This window comes from Bubalus bubalis, chromosome 14 (assembly GCF_019923935.1).
Source record: "Bubalus bubalis isolate 160015118507 breed Murrah chromosome 14, NDDB_SH_1, whole genome shotgun sequence".
Taxonomy (NCBI): domain Eukaryota; kingdom Metazoa; phylum Chordata; class Mammalia; order Artiodactyla; family Bovidae; genus Bubalus; species Bubalus bubalis.
Window position 1 is genome coordinate 83,003,989 of NC_059170.1, and position 23,698 is coordinate 83,027,686.

The 23,698-nt window shown below is 41.0% G+C and overlaps 1 protein-coding gene across 1 annotated transcript in view; it reads left to right on the forward strand.

The window, feature by feature from the left end:
• TMX4 (thioredoxin related transmembrane protein 4) overlaps nt 1-23,698 on the forward strand; it is a 58,832-nt gene that overhangs the window by 22,027 nt on the left and 13,107 nt on the right. Inside the window, exons 3-6 of the mRNA XM_006059032.4 lie at nt 3,320-3,365; nt 5,117-5,245; nt 12,900-12,945; nt 20,444-20,545. Of these exons, the coding sequence (XP_006059094.2) occupies nt 3,320-3,365; nt 5,117-5,245; nt 12,900-12,945; nt 20,444-20,545 (323 nt within the window). The remainder of the gene's footprint in view (nt 1-3,319; nt 3,366-5,116; nt 5,246-12,899; nt 12,946-20,443; nt 20,546-23,698) is intronic.

Here is a 23,698-nt window from a genome sequence, read left to right on the forward strand (position 1 = left end):
ATTTTAGGAATCAGTGAACTAAAATGGACCGGAATGGGTGAATTTAATTCAGATGACCATTATATCTACTACTGTGGGCAATAATAATTTAGAAGAAATGGAGTAGCCATCATAATCAACAAAACAGTCCAAAATTCAGTACTTGGATACAATCTCAAAAACGATAGAATGATCTCTGTTCATTTCCCAAACAAACCATTCAGTATCACAATAATCCAAGTCTATGCCCTGACCAGTAATGCTGAAGAAGCTGAAGTTGAATGGTTCTATGAAGACCTACAAGACCTTCTAGAACTAGCACCCAGAAAAGATGTCCTTTTCATTATAGGGAATTGGAATGCAAAAGTTGCAAGTCAAGAACTACCCTGAGTAACAGGAAAGTTTGGCCTTGCAATACAGAATGAAGCAGGGCAAAGGCTAATAGAGTTTTGCCAAGAGAACGCACTGGTCATAGCAAACACCCTCTTCCAACAACACAAGAGATGACTCTACACATGGACATCACCAGATGGTCAACAATGAAATCAGATTGATTATATTCTTTGCAGCCAAAGATGGAGAAGCTCTATACAGTCAGCAAAAACAAGACTGGGAGCTGACTGTGGCTCAGATCATGAAATCTTTATTGCCAAATTCAGTCTTAAATTGAAGAAAGTAGAGAAAACCACTAGACCATTCAGGTATGACCTAAATCAAATCCCTTATGATTATACAGTAGAAATGACAAATAGATTGAAGGGATTAGATCAAATAGACAGAGTGCCTGAAGAGCTATGGACGGAGGTTTGTGACATTGTACAGGAGGCAGTGATCAAGACCACTGCAAGAAAAACAAATGCAAAAAGGCAAAATGATTACTTGAGGAGGCCTTATAAATAGCTGTGAAAAGCAAAAGGCAAATGAGAAAAGGAAAGATATACTTATTAGAATGCAGAGTTCCAAAGAAGAGCAAGGAGAAATAAGAAAGCCTTCCTCAGTGATCAGTGCAAAGAAATAGAGGAAAACAATAGAAAGGGAAAGACTACAGATGTCTTCAAGAAAATCAGAGATACCAAGGGAGATTTTCATGCAAAGATGGACACAATAAAGGACAGAAATTGTATGGACCTAACAGAAGCAGAAGATATTAAGAAGAGGTGGCAAGAATACACAGAAGAAATATACAAAAAGATCTTTATGATGCAGATAATCATGAAGGTGTGATCACTCACCTAGTCATTCATCCTGGAATGAGAAGTCAAGTGAGCCTTAGGAAGCATCCCTACCAACAAAGCTAGTGGAGGTGATGGAATTCCAGCAGAGCTATTTCAAATCCTAAAAGATGATGTTGTTAAAGTGTTGCACTCAATATGCCAGCAAACTTGGAAAACTCAGCAGTGGCCACAGGACTGGAAAAGGTCTGTTTTCATTCCAATCCCAAAGTAAGGCAATGCCAAAGAATGCTCAAATTAGCACACAATTGCACTCATCTCATAGGCTGTAAAGTAATGCTCAAAATTCTCCAAGCCAGGCTTCAATAGTACATGGACTGCGAACTTCCAGATGTTCAAGCTGGATTTAGAAAAGGCAGAGGAACCAGAGATCAAATTGCCAACATCAGTTGGACCATTGACAAAGCAAGAGAGTTCCAGAAAAACATCTATTTCTTTATTGACTATGCAAAGCCTTGGACTGTGTGGATCATAACAAACTGTGGAAAATTCTTAAAGAGATGGGAATACCAGACCACCTTACCTGCCTTCTGAGAAATCTGTATGCAGGTCAGGAAGCAACAGTGAGAACTTGACATGGAACAACAGACTGGTTCCAAATAGGAAAAGGAGTACATCAAGGCTGTATATTATCACCCTGCTTATTTAACTTCTATGCAGAGTACATCATGAGAAATGCTGGGCTGGAAGAAGCACAAACAGAAATCAAGATTGCATGGAGATATATCAATAACCTCAGATATGCAAGTGACACCACCCTTATGGCAGAAAGCAAAGAGAAACTATAGAGCCTCTTGATAAAAGTGAAAGAGGAGAATAAAAAAGGTGGCTTAAAACTCAACATTAAAAAAATGAAGATCATGGCATCCGATCCCTTCACGTCATGGCAAATAGATGGGGAAACAGTGACAGACTTTATTTTCTTGGGCTCCAAAATCACTGCAGATGATGACTGCAGACAATGACTGCAGCCATGAAATTAAAAGACGCCGTTCCTTGGAAGAAAAGCTATGACCAACCTAGACAGCATATTAAAAAGCAGAGACATTACTTTGCCGATAAAGGTCCATCTAGTCAAGGCTGTGGTTTTTCCAATAGTCATGAATGGATGTGAGAGTTGGACCATGAAGAAAGCTGAGTGCCAGGAATTGATGCTTTTGAACTGTGGTGTTGGAAAAGACTCTTGATAGTCCCTTGGACTGCAAGGATATCCAACCAGTCAATCCTAAAAGAAATCAGTCCTGAGCATTCATTGGAAGGACTGATGCTGAAGCTGAAATTGCAGCACTTTGGCCACCTGATACGAAGAACTGACTCATTGGCAAAGACCCTGATGCTGGGAAAGATTGAAGGCAGTAGGAGAAGGGACGACAGAGGATGAGATGGTTGAATGGCATCACTGACTCGATGGACATGAGTTTGAGTAAGCTCCGGAAGATGGTGATGGACAGGGGGGGCTGGCATGCTTGCAGTCCATGTGATCGCAAAGAGTCAGACACAACTGAGCAACTGAACTGAACTGAGCTGAATTGTACATAGAATTTCTTGAGTGTACTTGCAAAATATATGAATGTGCAAAGATTATACATGATTTTATTATGTCATATTTGTTATTTTTAAATATATGGCTGATTTAATATGTATAATTTATTGAATAATATAATGATCTAAGATAACTTCAGAACAATTCAGCTAGGCTTTTATATCCCCATTTTATATATGAGGTAACTGATAATCAGAAAGATTAAGTCACTTATCTAAGGACACAAAGCTAGTAAGTGGAGAATTTAGTTATTTAATCCAGGTTGCATGTCTTTACAACCTATTCTTTCAGCCACCATACAGTTCTTAGTATTATATAAGCCAGAAAACTCCAGTTTAACACGTCGAAGATAAGCAAGTTTTATGTCAGTGACTGGAGAGTATTGGGTAAATAAAGATGGTTAAAATTTTATTTTAAAAAATAGCAAATGTGATTCAGTAATGGGAGCGATTTTACTTATGTGGTTGTAATAACAAGATCAAGGCTGCTTGTTCTTACAACCTAAGTTAGATGCTTGTGTTAGTCTGAGTTTGGCTTATAACTTTTTTGTTTCTGCTTCTTGTAGGTTTGAGTGGCCGCTTCTTTGTCACTACCCTCCCAGCATTTTTCCAGTAAGTTCAAATAATTTTCTGGTCTTGTAATTTTTGGAAATTAGTAGGTGTGTGTGTAAAAAGTGTGTCCGGGGATTCTTATGTTTTTGTCCATAACCTTCATTTGTTCAGCTTAGCATTTGAAGGGAGAAAGACTGGTCTGCACTGAACAATAGTGATTAGAAGAGAGGGGTGTCCAGGTGCTACAGAGAATCTAATTTCAGGTAGCAAATAGGTGAGGAGGTCAAAGAGGGTTTTCTGATGATACGAAAGATGGGATGATTCTTAATAGATAACAGGAATATGTGAAGCAGGTAAGGTAGAGATCTTTCCAAATAGAGGATGTATCATGGAAAAGCCCAGGAGAAAAGGAGATACCTTCTGAGAACTAGAGCTATTTCTCTGTGGCTGGCCCGAGAGGTACAGGTAGATCATCCCAGGTGATGATGCTAGAGAGGCTCAGGTTGTGAGGGGGAAGGAGACAGGCAGGGCTGGTTTCCAGAGATGCTGAGGAGGTGGGATCATTGGTGACTGGTTAGCCATAAGAAAGGGAAAGCCTGTGCTGACTATTGTTTAACCTAGCAAAGCTATTGAGAAGTTGTTAGAATAAAGTGCAGTTTGGAAGATAGAGACCAGAATGGAAAAGATAATGTGAAGGGTTTATGCTAATTCCAAATGAGAAGTTTAGGTGATAGTTTAATTTCAGGATCATAAGAAAGGTCTAGACTGGAGGTACATTCCTAGGGATTAGATAACAGTTGAAATATATACGATGGGAGAATAGACACAGTGGGAAAAGAAGCAGGCTAAGGATCGGTGACCACCATTGGGACATCTGCAAAGGAACACAAGGAGCATGGAACTGAGAAGGATTGGAGAGCTCATGTCAGAAAAGCTGAGGGAAAGGAGGGAGGAAGGGACAGTGTCCAGGACACACCCAGGAGAAATGGCGGAAGAGTGCTCCAGGGACACTGCACTGAAGAGTCATTGGAGACCCCCAGTATGAGCAGTTTCCATGTAGTCATGGAAACAGGACCCCTAATGGCAGGAGTAGTGAATGAGTTAATGTAAGAGGAAAAAGTGTAGACTCCTCCCTTAGGAAACTTAGCTAGAAAGAAGGTGAGAGGGAGGGAAGACTGGAGGCATTTGTTGTTTAGTCACTAAGGCATGTCTGACTCTTGCGACCCCATGGACTCTAGCCCGCCAGCCTCCTCTGTCCATGGAATTCTCCAGACAAGAATACTGGGGTGGGTTGCCATTTCCTTCTCCAGGGGATCTTCCCAACCCAGGGATCAAATCCAGGTCTCCTGCCTTGACAAGCGAATTCTTTACCACTGAGCCACCAGGGAGATTCAGTTTTCAGGGGAGGGACTTGGATGATATTGATTTGGAAATGTGGATAGAGTTTTTTAAAACTTAATAACAACTGCTGTTTTGCTGATGTAGGAGAAAAATTGAAATAATTTGTAGCAAAATTAATAAAAATTAACTTGTCAGATTAGCCACTGCCAAGGACTTTGCTTACAGTTGCAAATTGTGTAGTGATAAAACAGAATGTTTAATTCTCTCTGCTTTGGAATTTCTCATTTGTAATAAGTATTTGTGCATGCTTTTTTATTTATGCCTAACTATAATATTTCTGTTTTTTTTTTTCATTTGAGTGAAATTAAAATTCAGAGCAGAGTTCACATGTAAAACCAGTACTTATTTTCGTTTTTATTATCTGTAACACTTATTTTAATTGGTTTATTTTTTGTTTTTATAATTTATAGTGCAAAAGATGGGATATTCCGCCGTTACCGTGGCCCAGGAGTCTACGAAGACTTGCAGAACTATATCTTAGAGAAGAAGTGGCAATCTGTTGAGCCTCTGACTGGCTGGAAATCCCCAGCTTCTCTAACGTAACTTGTTTTTTTAATGACAGAGTGTTACTAATAGAACAGACAGTCTCAAGTTAACAACCCATAGATCTTGAAAGCCTACATTTCTTTTTGTATTCACTTCTGATTTCCCGGATGACACATGCTTCTGCTTGGCCCATGTTGTGTTTCTGGTTTTGTGACCCCGTGTGCTTCAGCTGGTTGGTAGGATGCTAGGGTTTAGTATCCAGATTCAGGTGGGTTACAGAGACCTCTCCTCCAACTTTTGCACCGTCACCTCTTTTCTTTTTACTAAATATGGTATTGAACACTATTTACCATGCCTCCTTCCTTATAAATTATTGAGAAGGTAGAGGAGAACCTTTTTCTTGAATTAGAGTTCATGAAGGAATTGCTAAAGTATCTATCTGTGTGGAGAGTAAGACCTATGGTGTCTTTGGCTGCTTAGCAGAATACTGCTGGGGTAACCTTTGGCCATGATGGTAAATTATATAATGCTTGGTGAGGCAGATAACATCAAGCAATAATACCTTGTTCACAGTTTTCATTTGGAATGAATTGTGGTATTTGTAATTGATTTTATGTTGGTATATATAAGCATAAGGAATATCCCTGCTGAAATAGGATCAAATCATGTTACATTTTAGGAATAAATGATCTGATAGCATCTATAGGAAATACATGGCTTATTCTAAAAGCAGCTCACCTCTGACGTTTCGTTCTACAAATTTTCATTCTTTAAAATCAGTGAGCATTGATTTTATGCAGATACTATTCTCGGTGCTAGATGTTTAGCAGTCAACATGACAGATGTGACCCCTCTGGTCTCCTGGGGTGACTTACAGTAAAATCGATGATGAAAAAATTAGGGATGTAAAGAATCACAAAACAACAGAAAACAAACCCTTACCAAGTCAGGGCTTGACTGTGGGAGCATGGGCCTCCATTAGATTGGTACTAGGAGAGCTGACTCTGAGGGGTACTGTGGATGGGGTCTGCAGGGCCGCAGGGCTTGGCCAGGTGAGGAGCAGGTGAGGACCGTTCCAGGAATGGAGGTAGCATTCGCACACGCCCCTCACTGGAAAGAGCTCAGTGTATTGAGGAAGAGTCAGATGGCCAGGGTTAGGCACAGTGAAAGAGAAGGGGGAGCAGTGTAAACAGAGGGCAGAGAGGGCAGGGGCAGACAGTCAGGCCTGTGGCTGGTAAGAAGCCGGGGTGTGAGCAGTGCAGGCCGTGAGCAGAGGCTGGAGGGGACTGTGGGGAGTGGCTTCACCCAGGGATGCTGGTATGGACCAGGCTGGTGGCCGTGGGGATGCAGAGCATGGGTGGATTTAAAATAGGTTTAAACCTCAGTTCCACATGCTGGAAGCCAGCTTGTGCTGATGGCAGGGCCCCTGCCACTCTGTGTCCCACCCCTCGGATCCCCGCGGGGTCATTGTGAGACCAGCTCGCCTAAACTTTGAGGGAAATTTTGAGTCACTGTATTTTGCAGAACTTGCTGAAAAGCAGCCATGGTGGCCCAAGGTGTTTGGACAGGAATCTGGGCCTTCAGCCGAAAAGTGTAGCATGGCAACCCAGCTGTTATTGGAGGTGTCACTGGATGATGTATAGGTATCATACTACAGAAGGTTAGAAAGTGAGCTGGAAAAGGGACTGATCCACAGGATTTTTGAAACTTTATGAATTCTGAGGGTGCAAAGAACTTAGAATTAATTCTTAAACTTGCAGGTGATCCCTTGCAAAATGTATGGTTTTAAGGCATTCCTTTAAAAATGTTTGTCTTTTAATTTATCTTGGGAGTGATGTATTGAATTTGGAAATTGTAGCTACTAGTAGATGTGCATGGCACCCCACTCCAGTACTGGGAGCCTGGAAACTCCCATGGATGGAGGAGCCTGGTGGGCTGCAGTCCATGGGGTCGCGAAGAGTCAGACATGACTGAGCGACTTCAGTTTCACTTTTCACTTTCATGCATTGGAGAAGGAAATGGCAACCCACTCCAGTGTTCTTGCCTGGAGAATCCCAGGGACGGGAGAGCCTGGTGGGCTGCCGTCTATGGGGTCACACAGAGTCGGACACGACTGAAGTGACTTAGTAGCAGTAGATGTGTGGAAATTTTAGAAATTCATCCATTTGCATTTTCTCCTTATTACAGTAGTATTTTAAGGGAGCATGTTATTTTGCTTGTAAAATGTATAAATCATATGAAAATCATAATGGTATGAGCCACTTTGTTCCAAATTTTTGTACAAGAACTCAAAATTTTTTTTCACTTTTTATTACAGAAACTTTCAAATATACATAAAAATACAGAAAATAGTACAGTAAACCTCCATGTACGTATCACACACCTATTATGATCATCAAATTATAGCTTGTTTTATCAATTGTTTTGAAACAAATACCAAGTGTGTCATTTTATTATATTTTGGTATGTGTCTATAAAAGGTAAGAACTCTTTTTAAAAATCGTAAATATAGTACCCTATTATTATGCAATCTGACCCTACTCACGCCAGCGGAATGAAGGCTGTGAAACCTAGCTGAAGTGCCCTGTGCCCCTGTGGGTTGCAGGTGGAAGGGCGTGACCGCTCTTGTGCAGTGGGCGTGGCCTCTCTCGTGGTGTAGGCGTGGCTTTTCTCCATCAGTTCTTCCTGTGACTATTGGTGATGCCAACAAAGATGAGATGTTGCTTTAAGCTGCTTAGAGTGGGTTATAATAGATATTAATACTAGACTGAAATAGGATTCTAGCTTCCTCCTCAGGGACATGGTTGAGGGCAGTAATGCAGATTGGCCTCGTCCTATTGCAGTGAGAGTGGCTTTGTGTTCTGCCTGCTGAGTAGGGCCATTGCTGGTGGCAGTGCAGAGTGGGTGCTGAGCTTAACAGTGGCAGTACTCTGTTGCACAGCACTGGTGGCCCTTAGGAGAGCTTCCTCAGGCGTTAGGGAAGCCTCTTAATGGAGGCCCTGTTGCCCTGTTGCAACTTTGCTTCAGGTGGTGAAGTGAGAGAGATTCCCCACAAGTTGCTGCCCTTCCTGCAAAACTGAGATACCAGGAGCAAGCCCCACACCCGTGTGTGCTTCGTTCTCCGACTGGAAAGGCATACATTTAACAAGGAAGGCGTGCATTTCTTTTTCCAGTACCGAGAATCCAGTAACATACTGGGCCTCCTTCTTAGTCATGGAGGCTGAAGAGACAGTGACTTCTCGGATGGAGGGATTAAGTGGTTTTAGTCTTCACTCTGACTGTGTTCAGGGGTCAGCTTCCCTTGCTCAGGGCTTTGTACCTGTGGTTTGGCCTGGAGACCTCTGACAGCTTCTTGTCAGAGCACCTTTGAGGCTCTTCTGCATTTTCACTCCTCACCCAGAGTCTCCCTGTGCTGCTCCAGCGTCCCTGCCACTCTGAACCCTTGGATCCAGTGTCTCCCCAGTACCCTGCCTCGTGATGGCCCTGCTAAGGGTGGGGAGCTGTGAGCAGAGGAGTGGAGAGGGATCCAGGGCACTCTCACTTTCCAGCTGCTGCCCACTCAGGCCCACAGGTAGACTCCTGGGTTTTTAATCTTGCTGAGACCGAAATGGTTCACATGAGCAGCTCCACTGTCATGAGTTCACTGTCATTATTATAACAAACTAGACTTCCCTGCCCCTGCCCTTGTCTGCTCCCACCTCTCACCGCAGCCTCACGTCTCAGCCTCAGGGACGGTCATCAGTAGGTTGGGGGTGTGGAGTGTTGACTCTTGCACCTGACCTGCCAGCTGGGCGAGAGTCCTCCCTGCTGGACCTGCAGAACACAGGACTAAAGGAGTGAGCCTTACATAATTCTAGTTAACATACCCTTGTGGTATGGTTTTGAAATGCCCAACTATTGTAAAGATATTTGTTGGACATTGGCCAGAAAGATGGGCATGACTAATGCTTGGGCTTTCATTTGAAACTTTTACATATGTATAGTTTGGAAAATGGAGTAAATTTCCGGTTGAAAAAAAAATGGTGTAGGGATATATTTGAACTGAGTATCATTAGTGTTTCATGATGATGTCAGTTTCCTCTCTGAGGGAAATTTACTTAAGGCCAGTTTTAGACCCTGTAGGCCAAATTAGAGCTGTCTCTGCTCCCTCCACAAACTAATCAGCTTTATTTCTTAGTCATGGATTCCAGGTCTGGGGCCTTCTTATTCACTTATACAATATTAGTGTGATCTCTTTGAGAACTGGGCAGAAAATATACCCTATTGTGGACCTGATTTCCCAGAAATCATACAGTGTGGCTTACATCTGTGATGTTGGATTCTTCTTAAGGAGGCATGAGTATCAAGAGCACTAGTTTTCTAGTGAAAACTGACAGTGTTGCACTTTCTTCACATTTTCAGAAAACTCTAAAGTCAGCTTATTGATTCACCAAAACTCTACCTCTCTGAATTTGAAATGGTGTGCGTGTGTGCGCATGCTAAGTCACTTCTGTCATGTCCCGGTCTTTACAACCCTATGGACTGTAGCCCACCAGGCTCCTCTGTCCATGGGATTCTCCAGACAAAAATACTGGAGTGGGTTGCTGTGCCCTCCTCCAGGGGATCTTCTCCACCCAGGGATCAAACCTGTATCTTTTATGTCTCCTGCTTGGCAGGCTGGTTCTTTATTACTAGTGCCACCTGGGAAGCCTTTTGAAATGGTAAGAATTGCCATTGTGATGATTGAGAGCAGTGATTTGCATCCTCACTTGCCCAGGGGAATTACCTGTGGACTTTTGAAAACTACCCATACATGGCTACTGTCCTAGAGACTGCGCTGATACTGGTCAAGCAGCCTCAGGTGTTTCTGTGAAAGTCACTCAGTTGATTGCAACCCCACAGGCTATATAGCCTGCCAGGTTCTTCTGTCCCTGGAATTTTCTAGGCCAGAATACTGGAGTGGGTAAGCCGTTCCCTTCTCCAGGGGATCTCAACCCAGGGATCGAACCTAGGTCTCCTGCATTGCAGGCAGATTCTTTACCATCTGAGCCACCAGGGAAGCCCCAGATGTTTCTGGGAAGCAGCCAAAGTTGGGAACCACTGAACTACAGATTCGGAAGTGAAGTGAAATGAAAGTCTCTGTCGTGTCTGTTTGTGACCCCATGTACTATACAGTCCATGGAATTTTCTAGGCCAGAATACTGGAGTGGGTATCCCTTCCCTTTTCTAGGAACCAGTGAAGTTGCTCAGTCGTGTCTAACTCTTTGCGATCCCATGGACTGTAGCCTACCAGGCTCCTTCATCCATGGAATCCCCTTCTCCAGGGGATCTTCCCAAACCAGGGATTGAACCCAGGTCTCCTGCATTGCAGGCAGATTCTTTACCAGCTGAACAAGCTCCTGCTAATAAAATTACAGTTCTGCTGTTAACAAATGACTGCTGAACAGGCCTTTAAAGCTTTTAAAGTTAAATGCCATACAACTTCAGAAGCCTTCTGAATACTGAATATAAGCACAGTTTTCCAGTTAAGTGTTATAGGAACTGTGTGGATTGAATATGTAAGAGTAGCCTGATGGCAGACCAGGGCTTTTGACATTATGGATTTAAAACTCTTAAAAGATTGTGGAGTAATGGGGCATTCACATGGTGCCAACGTATCACCCCATGAATGACCTAGCCATTATCAAGCGAAAACCACCTTCCAGTGGAGAGGTCTGTCTCAATCACTAACCAAGTGACTTAGCATCACTCAGGCTTCTTAGTCTCTATATGGAGATGAGATCATAGTCCTCACCTTCCCAGCTCTTTCCTGAAGACTGAGATTCAGTGCTAGTCATGGCCCCAAATAAAAGACACTTGATAAATGTTAGGCTTCTTTGATGGCTTTTGTTTCCCTGTATATCATAATTATAGCTAAGAAGAAAAAGATTGAAACCAATGTCTGTTAATAGATGTTGAATTAAACTGAGACCGGACTGAATTTAAAGATAGGAACAATTGTTTGAAGCTTTAGGAGCCCTAAAGAAAGGAATATACCTAGGGAAAAAATTAAAGCATTCTGAAACTTGAGTAGTTAATAAAAATAAATTTTGTAATAAAGCACAAGAAAGCAGTCTCTTTGATCATGTAATGATTGCTAATGTGAATCCAAAACCACTATCAGTTGATACTTTTAAATGAAATTTAGATTTGTATATGGTATAAATGTAGTTGTTAAATGTTTTAATAATTGTTTCACTGTTAAAAAATAAAATAGGTTTTAAAGGTAGACTGTCCACTAAGGTGAAGGAAAGGGAAGATCCATACACAAACAGACACACACTCCAAATATGCACACACACACACAACTAAACTCCTGGGTTTTTGGTTTGAGAACTTGATGGTCTTGGTACCAGTTACTGGTTTGAGCAAAAGAAAATCAGGGGTTCAGCATTGGGCATATTAAGTTTGAGATGCAGACTTCTTTGTAGAGCTTCCAGGTTGGATGCATGGAGATAGGTCTCCATGGAGAATTCAGGAACACAAAAGGCATATAGATGGTATTTTAAGTTTTAGAAGGAAGGGGGTCACCTGGAGAGAGAGAAAAAGAAAAGTGCTTGGGACTGAGCCACAAGACACTCCAGAGGTAAGAAGCTGGGTAGAGAAGGAGTCAGCAAAAGAAAATTGGAAATGAGTGCCAGGGAGGCAGGAGGGCAGGCAGGGGTGTGCGATTTCCTAAAAGGCAAGTAGAAGGTGCACAAAGGAGAGAGTAGTCCCTTGTGTCTCATGTCTACAAAGAGTTAGGGGAGATGAAGTTTGAGACAGGACATTGAGTGAAGCAATGTGATGTCATTGTGGCCTTAACAGGGAGTCAGGGAGCGCAGCAGTGAGGACAGAAGCCGGATCTGAGTGGGTTAAAGGTAAGGTGAGGAAGAAGGAGCAGCAAGTGTAGGCTCCTCTTTGGAGATTGAGAAGCTGAGTTGGAGGGCCATCTGTGGTCCAGTGATGCTCCTTTCAAAAGATGAGTGAGAGTAGAACGTGTTTTCATGCAGTGAAATGGTCCATCAGAGAGGGAGAAATTGCTGATGCAGAAAATGGGATGAAAGGAAAAACCAAGTCATTAGCAAGACAGAAGGGATGGGATCCAAGGCACAAGTGGAGAGTTTGGACTGTGGTTGGGGGGGTAGTTTCCTCCGTCGGAACATAAGAAACTGGATGCAGGTGAACACCAGGCTAGATGTGCTGCTGAGACGGTGAGAAAGGCCACCTGCCAGCTGCTGGCTGCACAGTGACAGATGAGTGTGTGTTAGCTGAGGGCACGGGGTGGAGAGGGTGTGTACAGTTTGAAGGGAGAGAAAGGACATGAGCTCTCATCTCTAGTATGAGCCTAGAGGATTCTAGCCGGACGGTGCCCTCAGGTGCCCACTGAGCTTGTGGCCGTGAGGGCAGAGCGTGTGACTTTTCCCCTGAGACCTGCAGCTGCTCAGTGTTAGGAATGTTGCCAGGCATGCACCATGCAGCAAGAAAGGACCAGCAGACCTGACTGTGTTTACTCCTGAGTAATCCAGAACCTGGCCCTGGGGTCTAAGCTCTGTCAGAACGGAAGAGAATCCAGGAGAGAGCATGATGTCTTGCACAAAGTGGAGGAGGAGTCCTTGTGACTCAAGGTTTTGTTTTGTTTTGTTTTTATTCTTTATTATGCTATCCATCACCAGTGGTTCTCCTTACCTTTATTTTTTTTTTTTTTAGGATGTCTGGAATGGCTGGTCTTTTTAGCATCTCTGGCAAGATATGGGTGAGTAAATAAGGCCTTTTATGATTATATCAGCAGAGGGGTTTTTAAGAGTGAGAAGGTAGCTTCTAAATAATAGGAAAATGAATACTTATAAATGGTTTCATAATTTCACTTTTCTTCTTAAGCCACACAACTACTCTTACCTGGAGTCATAGTGGGAATGTGTCTTTGTGTAGAAGGACTTGGACAGGGACCAAAAGACCAAAGTCATATTTTCATAGATCAGTAGTGAATCCCTTTGTCAAAGCTGAAAGGGCTTCTGTGGTTTCACTTGCTCTTATTTCTCATTGTCATGCGGCTAAGTCACTTCAGTCGTGTCTGACTCTGTGAGACTCCAGAGACGGCAGCTCACCAGGTTCTCCCGTCCCTGGGATTCTCCAGGCAAGAACACTGGAGTGGGCTGCCATTTCCTTCTCCAATGCATGAAAGTGAAAAGTGAAAGTGAAGTCGCTCTGTCCTTTCCGACCCTTAGCGACCCCATGGACTGCAGCCTACCAGGCTCCTCCGTCCATGGGATTTTCCAGGCAAGAGTACTGGAGTGGGGTGCCATTGCCTTCTCTGTGTCATGATCTCCCTACAAATCAAAGATCCGTTGGGGATCAGCAGACTTCAGTTTGTGGGCAGCCTGGGCTGCCTGTTTTGTTTAATAATGTCTTGTTGGAACATAGTCACATTCACTTATTACCTATTTTCTGTGACTGCTTTCACAGTACAGTGGTAGAGATGAGTTGTTTTGACAGAGATCATATGGCCCACAAACCTAAATATTCATGATGTAGCCCTTTAAGGAAAAATTTGCAAGCCCCTTTTATGTGGCTCAGACAGCCTGACTTTTTGTGACCCCATGTACTATAGCAGTCCACCAGGCTTCTCTTTCCATGGGATTCTCCAGCAAGAATACTGGAGTGGGGTTCCATTTCCTCTTCCAGGGGATCTTCCTGACCCAGGGATCAAACCCATGTCTCACATCCCCTGCATTGGGAGGCAGGTTCTTTACCACTAGCGCCACCTGGGAAGCTGCTATGTGTGATTGTATCATTTTACTGAGTCCTCTCAGTAACTTAGAACTGTTATTATGGTTAAAATGCTGAACTTGTACATAATACTGAATGTGTCACGTAACCTTTGCTCCTCTCTACATGTAGGATGATCTAAATCCTGCCAGATTTGACAAAATTGTCAGGGAATTAAGTATATATTTTTAAAGTATTTCAAAAGATCTTTAGATCTGATTACCTCCCTGTATTTGTCTTTTCTAAGTTATGATTATACATCATTTGTCATATTTGGAACTTAATATTCAAGGAAATATTAACAAGACATGGCAAGAATACACAGAAGAACTATACAAAAAAGATCTTAATGACCCAGATAACCATGATGGTATCATCACTCACCTAGAGCCAGACATCCTGGATTGCAAAGTCAAGTGGAACTTAGGAAGAAGCATCACTGCGAACAAAACTAGTGGAGGTGATGGAATTCAAGATGAGCTATTTCAAATCCTAAAAGATGATGCTGTGAAAGTGCTATACTCAATATGTCAGCAAATTTGGAAAACTCAGCGGTGGCCACAAGACTGGAAAAGGTCAGTTTTCATTCCAATCCCAAAGAAGGGCAGTGCCAAAGAATGTTCAAACTACTGCACAATTGCACTCATTTCACATGCTAGCAAAGTAATGCTCAAAATTCTCCAAGCCAGGCTTCAACAGTACGTGAACCAAGAATTTCCAGATGTCCAAGCTGGATTTAGAAAAGGCAGAAGAACCAGAGAGCAAATTGCTAACATCCATTGTGTCATAGAAAAAGCGAGAGAGTTCCATAAAAACATCTGCTTCACTCAGTGTGCTAAAGCCCTGAACTGTGTGATCACAGCAAACTGGGGAAAATTCTTAAAGAGATGGGAATACCAAATCACCTTACCTGCCTCCTAAGAAATCTATATGTAGGTCAAGAAGCAACAGTTAAATCCAGACATGGAACAACAGAGTGGTTCCGAATTGGGAAAGGAGTACATCAAGGCTGTATATTGTCACCCTGCTTCTTTAATTTATATGCAGAGTACATCATGCAAAATGCCAGGCTGGATGAAGCACAAGCTAGAATCAAGCTTGCCAGGATAAATATCAATAACCTCAGATATGCAGATGATGCCACCCTTTTGGCAGAAAGCAAAGAGGAACTAAAGAGCCTCTTGATGAAGGAGAAAGAGGAGAGTGAAAAAGCCGGCTTAAAACTTAACATTGAAAAAATGAAGATCATGGCACCTGGTCCCATCACTTCATGGCAAATAGACAGGGAAACAATAGAAACAAGTACAAAATCACTACAGATGGTGATTGCAGCCATGAAATTAAAAGACGCTTGCTCCTTGGAAGAAAAGCTATGACCAACTTAGCATATTAAAAAGGAGAGACATTACTTTGCCAACAAAGGTCTGTTTAGTCAAAGCTATGGTATTTCCATACAAAGTCATGTATAGATGTGAGAGTTGGACTATAAAGAAAGCTGAGTGCTGAAGAATTGATGCTTTTGAACAGTGCTGTTGGAAAAGACTCTTGAGAGTCTCTTGGACTACAAGGAGATCCAACCAGTCCATCCTAAAGGAGATCAGTCCTGGGTGTTCATTAGAACTCATGCTGAAGGTGAATATCCAATACTTGGGCCACCTGATGCGAAGAGCCGATTCATTAGAAAAGACATTGATGCTGGGGAAGTTTGAAAGCATGAGGAGAAGTGGATGACAGAGGATGAGATGGCATTACAAACTCAACGGACATGAGTTTGAGCAAGCTGTAGGACTTGGTTAAAGACACAGAAGCCTGGTGTGCTACAGTCCATGGGTTCGCAGAGAGTCGGACACGACTGAGTGACTGAACAACAACAGTTCATGAAGCTCATGAAAGCTCTGCTTTTTGTGCATATTAGTATATGTTTGGAGAAATTTAAAAAGAACTTTTATATCTCAGTTTTTCAGTTGTATTATATTTTTTGCTTTTTGAGATATACCTACTTTAGGTTTTTTTTTTGTTTTTTTTTTTTTTGTTTTGTTAGCAACAGAAAATAAATTGGTGACTTGAACTTAATCTTTTTTGTTTAAATTCTGTTAATTGTCTTTTTTTGACATTTGTATATCATATTTGGAGAAGGCAATGGCACCCCACTCCAGTACTCTTGCCTGGAAAATCCCATGGACGGAGGAGCCTGGTAGGCTGCAGACCATGGGGTCGCGAAGAGTCGGACACGACTGAGCGACTCCACTTTCACTTTTCCCTTTCATGCTTGGAGAAGGAAATGGCAACCCACTCCAGTGTTCTTGCCTGAAGAATCCCAGGGACGAGGGAGCCTGGTGGGCCGCCGTCTATGGGGTCGCACAGAGTCGGACACGACTGAAGCGACTTAGCAGCAGCTGCGGTATATCATATTAAAAAATAACTAGCATTTGTCTTCTTTTCATATAGTTTCAGTTTCATTTGGTTTTCTTCTGATATTTTCTTTTATTGGTGAGAAGTTTATTCAAAGGTTGAGAATTTTGCATTGCAAACCAGGAACTGAGAGTAAGGATTCAGCCTATTGCAATATTTTGACACTAAATATATTTAGGAGTCATATATTTTGATAGCTATCTGAAAACCTTAAGACATATACTCTCTAAACCAACAGGATAATTATAATCGATGTCAGGAATCTTCAAAAGCTTAGCAAAGAATCTGTTACAACTGCAGGTCAGGAGAGAATTTGTTCTGAGGGTTAAGAAGAGATTGTGAAATTTGCTCAGTCGTGTCTGACTCTTAGCAATCTCATGGACTGTAGAATACTGGAGTGGGTAGCCTTTCCCTTCTCCAGGGGATCTTCCCAACCAAGGGATCGAACCCAGGTCTCCAGCATTGCAGGAGAATTCTTTAACAGCTGAGCCACATGAGAAGCCCAAGAATACTGGAATCCCTTCTCCAGTGGATTGTCCTGACCCAGGAATCAAACTGAGGTCTCCTGCATTGCAGGAGGATTCTTTACCAACTAAGCTATCAGGGAAGCCTTAAAAAGAGATTAGATGGAAATTAATTGTGACCCTCACACATTGTTATAAAGTAGTTTTCTTTTCAAAGACAGTACCAGGGAAAATAAATAATTGTTCAAACCTCTGACAGCTTGAGAAGACTCTTGAGAGTCCCTTTTTAGACTGCAAGGAGATCCAACCAGTCCATTCTAAAGGAGATCAGTCCTGGGTGTTCTTTGGAAGGACTGATGCTAAAGCTTAAACTCCAGCATTTTGGCCACCTCATGCAAAGAGTTGACTCATTGGAAAAGACTCTGATGCTGGGAGGGACTGGGGGCAGGAGGAGAAGGGGACGACAGAGGATGAGATGGCTGGATGGCATCACCGACTCGATAGACGTGAGTCTGAGTGAACTCCGGGAGTTGGTGATGGACAGGGAGGCCTGGCGTGCTGCAATTCATGGGGTTTCAAAGAGTCGGACACGACTGAGCGACTGAACTGAACTGAACTGAACTGAACTTATAGCTTGACTGATAACAAGGAGTTGCCATTTTTCATTATGTCATGCAAATGATTTCTGTGTGTGACATTTGGAGCACATGAAGGCCAGGAGTTGATGTTTTACCTCTGTAGGCACAGGGCACAGCCTTGGGCAGCATGGATGGATTCTGTGTGAATGCATTGGACTGCAGAGAAAAGGCTGTTTGAAGAACAGAACATGATCCATCTCTGAATAACCAGTTAATATATTCTTATTAGTGATTGAGAAGTACAGTATATATGGTATATATATGTATATTTGGACTTTCCAGATTTTTTTTTAAAGAACAAAAAGTTTTATAAGAAATTGTAAAATTTGACACTTAGCAATTGGATTTACATTCTATAAGGTCATTTTTTCCTAATATTAATACTGTAATTTTTTCTTTCTGGTTAGTGCCTACCTGGAATTGTTTTTTTCAACTTTCAACCTTTCTGTTATGTTTTGAGTGAATCTTATAAAAAGCTCCACCTCTGAACCTTGAACACATTATCCTGGCTCCATTCCTCAAATCCATCTGACCACTGGTTGGAATGTCCTCCTTTTTTTCTGCTGTAAACAGTGTCTTCATGTAGTCCTCTCATTCAGATCTGTTCATAGCTAAAAATTAGCTTTAATTCAGTCACTTATTACAAAAATATAATATTATAAGGTATTGGGCCCAGCAGGTGACATTTGCATGCATTTTAAGGAAATAATATGATGCTTCCTTGTAATGAGCACATATAATATTGACCTCGGGTCAGTATTTTCCACAAGTGAAGAGTTACTTTGCCTGGCAAAGAAACACAGAAGTCTAAAACTGAAATAGGTCGGTTTTAATCAGTTATTACTTGGAAACATGTATACAGAAAACTTCATGTGCCTAGTACAGGGACTCTAATAGTCTTAAAGGTATTCTGAAACCGTTGTGGACTCAGACAAAGTAAAAGATAAAGATTTGTGGCTACAGTTTTGAAAACAAAACTTGATTAATGAGGCTTTAGTAATTTTTTAGTAATCACCTAAAAAGACCACAAGATGGCAGAGTTTCTCTAAGAAGCTCAAGCAAATTCCTTAGAGTATGACAGTACAAGAAAATTGAAGTGGAATCTGTAAGAGGATGATTTTGAATGCACTGAGAATATGACTTAATGCAGTGATTCAAAGGCACATCATTTACTGAATTCTAGAAAATAACTTAAAAAATTTCTTAAGCATTTCTTAAATCATTTATTTTGCAAAAGGGCTTAAGACACTGTCCAGATGGACTTATAACTGGATGTGTTATTCATTCCAACTATATGGGCAGATACTACTTATAAAGCAAGTTCCAGAATTCATATATCCATGGGTCAGCACATATGCACACTGGCTTTCCGTGTCTTCTAATTCCTTGGCCCATTTCAGAGTTCAATTTTGATGATGACATTGAATAATCAAGACAAGCATAAATAAGCTATGTTCAATATGCCAAATTTCCTAGAGAACTGTACAATGCATCTTAAAACTTCCACTGAACAGAGTTTGAGCAAAACAACCTTTTATATCCTAAATATCTCTTTTGCCTACATGGGCTGCAGAGTACTAGATTATTCTTAGATAGTTGCCCTGAAGATAGAGCAATGACCAGTGCCATCAACAGAAGATGGATGACAGTTTTATAAGTCAGGAGTTGTATGCATTCCTGTGAATAGTTTAAGGATTTGCTAGTGTATTTTATTTATTCAATAAATATTTATTGAACACTTTAATTACATGTGTCAGTATTTAAAAACTTGAGGAGTCTTTAGATGTGTCTCTATTGCTGAATAAACAATTGGAGAGAAGAGATCTCAGACTATTCTAGATGAGTTAACAATCTGTTTTGTTTATTCTAAATTAAGCCAGAAGCAGGTATATTATCAATTGTATTGACAGTTACAAACTGAGAAGCCAATGGGAGATACTTGAGTAACTTCAGTTTTGAGAACTATTTAAATAGAATCTTGGACTAGTTTTCATTGACCTCATCAGTTCTGAGCAAGTCATTCAGTCATTATTTCTGTTTGCTGGTGGCATTTAGTTTGGAGCCATTTCATCCTGTGCTCAGTAATTTTGTAGATAAACTATCTATAGACATAAAAATATCATAAAACCATTGGTTTTTTAGTGAATTTTTTTGAAGCTGAAAGGGCCTAAAATAGATGATTATAAAGCTGTCATGAGGCAACAGGTCTCCTTCAAGTCCATGTCTAAAAGGGCTTTGATTCCACACTCGCAAGTTCATATCTGTAATTCCTGTATGATTTAGCATGTGATACTTCTAGCTCAGATTGTATCTCCTCACTCATTTTTTACTGTTCGAGTGAAAAATAGAGTCCCAGGGGATAGTAAACAAGAATGAATGTGCACTTTCTTCAAAGGCTGATGATATCTTATTTGCTCATAATGAATTAACTGAAAAATGTCAATTTTATGGTGATTAGGAAATTTGTAAAGGATGGCTGGGTGTCGAGCAATAAGAATATGACTAGAAAAAGAAAGTATGGAAACATTTAAATGGTTGATGTTCCATAAGCAGTAATTTAGTTCTACTTAAAAATTGATAAAGGCCCAATTAAAAAAAAAGTTTAATTTTTTATGGCTATCATATTATTAGTAATCATTAAGGTATATAAGTTGTTAGGGGATAGTGACCAAAAAGAAATCTCATGATGGAAGAAGGATAAACAATCCTACCAGAGTTCTGTTTGGTCATTAACTTCAAAGAAGTATAACTCTTACTAGATACGACCTTGATTTTTACTCTCAGATTCTCAGTGTTATAAAATCTGACTTGCTCTTGAAAAATAATATAGATGCATAATCCGCTGGATGATCTTTGTGGGAACTCATATAAATAGAACTGTAGACTTGAGTAAAGTGGTAAAGAGGGAGATTCAAACATTTTTAGTTCTCTTTATAAATTTTTTTTTTTTTCTTTTTTCTTCTGTTTACAGCATCTTCACAACTATTTCACAGTGACCCTTGGAGTTCCTGCTTGGTGTTCTTACTTCTTCTTTGTGATAGCCACCTTGATTTTTGGCCTTCTCATGGGTCTGGTAAGAGATAACATGAATCTCTTTTCTTGTCTTTAAAACCAGTTGGTTTCATGCAAAACTAGAAAGCAGCCAAGAAAGAAAAAGCACATAAACAAACATCATTTTGTGTATAATCTAAGCAGTTAAATAACATTTGCTTGTATGATACTACTTTCAATGGAAATTTGAGATATAATGGAAAATTCATTAAATTATTATCCCCAGTCCCCTCTCTTAAATATTCTGAAGATATGTGCCACCCAAAATATAGGCAGTATTGAAGAGAGAAATAGAGACTTAACTTGAGTTGATAAGTTAGTTTCCAAGACAACTGAGTCAGCTGTGAATTCACACATTGCCTACTTGATTAGAACACTGTTGTGATAAGGCCAAAGCTGTGAATTTGTTCCTTGGATGAGCAAGATGATTTTTCCTATTTGTATCCTCAAATTGAAAATCTAAATGTGACCAGCTTATTATACTCCAGTTTTCCCAAGGTAGATTTTGTAAGATAACGTGGATTTAAAAAAAAATCACAATCATTGTTACATGAAAAAATTAGATGCAAACCATATCACTATGTCTTCTTTGGATTTGAAAATCCCTATCCATTAGGTATCTGTATACATTCTTCCTAGAGTTTTAGATAGGGCTTGGAATAATTTTATGCTTTATACTTAATTATGTGGGAAATGTAAATGCTTGAGTGTGTTTTTCTCTTGGGTATATATTTTTGAAATCTTTTTCTTTACCTACTCTTGATCAATTTGAGCTTTAAACTTGAGAAGTTCATAAAAGTTATTATACTATATACTAATCACATAGCTCTTAAACACTATATTATAGATAGGAATAATTGATGACTAAAATTTTATAGAAAAAGGATCACCCTTTAGGTAAGTTTGTTAGAGTCTGTCCTTACATTTTGTAATGTATTTCAGCTCTTTTTCACAGTCTTTTAAAAAATAAACTTAAGGAAAATGTTAGCAGTCATCTTTATAGCAAGCCATAACTTGGTGCTACAAAGTCATATTCCAGGGTGCCAAGAAGGCTTGCTTTTATTTTGCCATGAGTATGCTTACCTCATATATGGTTTGCATTTGTCATTTGACTGCTGATGTTAACTTCATGGATAGGGATAGAACTTAAGTGGTCCTGGGTAATTCAGTAGTCCTGGGTATGTTCCATTCTGCTGTATTGATCTTATTGCTAATTAACGTGTCCTTAGTCCTCTGGCCTAAAATAATTTGACTTTGGATATAACTTTGTGGATATCAATGTATTTCTCCCATCTGCTGTCTACTCTGGAGCTGCATGAGTGTGTGGCTTCTGTAGGAGAAACAATATGAGATCCTGGGTGATTCTGAGATGGAGTTATTCTGGATGTAGTTGAGTATGGGCCTATTGGAAGTGAAAGTGAAGTCGCTCAGTGGTGTCCGACTCTTTGTGTCCCCAGGGACTGTAGCCTACCAAGCTCCTCCGTCCATAGGATTTTCCAGGCAAGAATATTGGAGTGGGTTGTCATTTCCTTCTCCAGGAGACCTTCCCGACCCAGGGATTGAACCCAGGTCCTCCCGCATTATAGGCAGACGCTGTACCCTCTGAGCCACCAGGGAAGCCCAAACATTGAAAAATCTTCTCACATAAATAGTTTAGAATTTTATTTTTGAGGTTGACTTTAAGTTGAAAAAGTCAGGCCTATCTGGGCCCTAAGTTTATTTGGAAACTGAGTCAAATTATCACTGTAGGAAGGTTATTAGAGACTTGATCTGAAGAAGGGAGTTGATTCTAGACGATTCAAGTGACCAAGTGATACTGTTCCTTTAAAGAAATTGGGAAGAGAACGTTATTTAAGGAAATAATAATTCCAAAGCAGTAATAGACTCATATGTTTTCTGTTAATACATTTCCGTAAAACAGCTAGTGTGTATCTCTGCTCAACGTGCATTTTCTGTACCTGTAATGTGTGTTGAAAGTGACACAACAGCTAGAAGCTTTGCCTTCAGTGAGGTCTCAGGTTCACTGATCCCCATCACCTTTGCCTTTAACTGGGGACTGAAAGCAAGGCATGGGTGTCATCATGTGAAGCTTGATCTCCATGACCTCAGAGGGTCTCCTTCCTTCTGTGAGTCATCAGTTCAGTTCAGTTGCTCGGTCATGTCCGACTCTTTGCAACCCCATGGACTGCAGAACGCCAGGCCTCCCTGTCCATCACCAACTCCTGGAGTTTACTCAAACTCACGTCCATCGAGTTGGTGATCCATCCAACCATCTCATCCTCTGTCGTCCCCTTCTCCTCCTGCCCTTAATCTTTCCCAGCTTCAAGGGATTTTCTAATGAGACAGTTCTTCGTGTCAGGTGGTGAAAGTATTGGAGTTTCAGCTTTAACATCAGTCCTTCTAATAAATATTCAGGATGATTTCCTTTAGGATGGGCTGGTTTGATCTCCTTGCTGTCCAAGGGACTTCTCAAGAGTCTTCTCTAGCACCACAGTTCAAAAGCATCAATTCTTTGGCGCTCAGTTTTCTTTATAGTCCAACTCGCATGTCCATACATGACCACTGGAAAAACCATAGCTTTGACTAGAAGGACCTTTATCAGCAAAGTAATGTCTCTGCTTTTTAATATGCTGTCTAGGTTGGTCATAGCTTTTCTTCCAAGGAGCAAGCATCTTTTAATTTCATGGCTGTAGTCACCGTCTGCAGTGATTTTGGAGCCCAAGAAAATAAACTCTGTCACTGTTTCCATTGTTTCTCCATCTATTTGCCATGAAGTGATGGGACTGGATGCCTTGATCTTTGTTTTCTGAATGTTGAGTTTCAAGCCAGCTTTTTCACTCTCTTCTTTCACTTTCATCAAGAGGCTCTTTAGTTCTTCTTTGCTTTCTGCCATAAGGGTGGTGTCACCTGCATATCTGAGGTTATTGATATTTCTCCTGGCAATCTTGATTTCAGCTTGTGCTTCATCCAGCCCAACATTTTGTGTGATGTACTCTGCATGTAAGTTAAATAAGCAGGGTGACAATACACAGCCTTGACGTACTCCTTTCCCAATTTGGAGGCAGTCTGTTTTTCCATTTCCGATTCTAGCTGTTTCTTGACCTGCGTACTTGAGATTTCTCAGGATGCACTTCAGGTGGTCTGGTATTCCCATCTCTTTAAGAATTTTCCACAG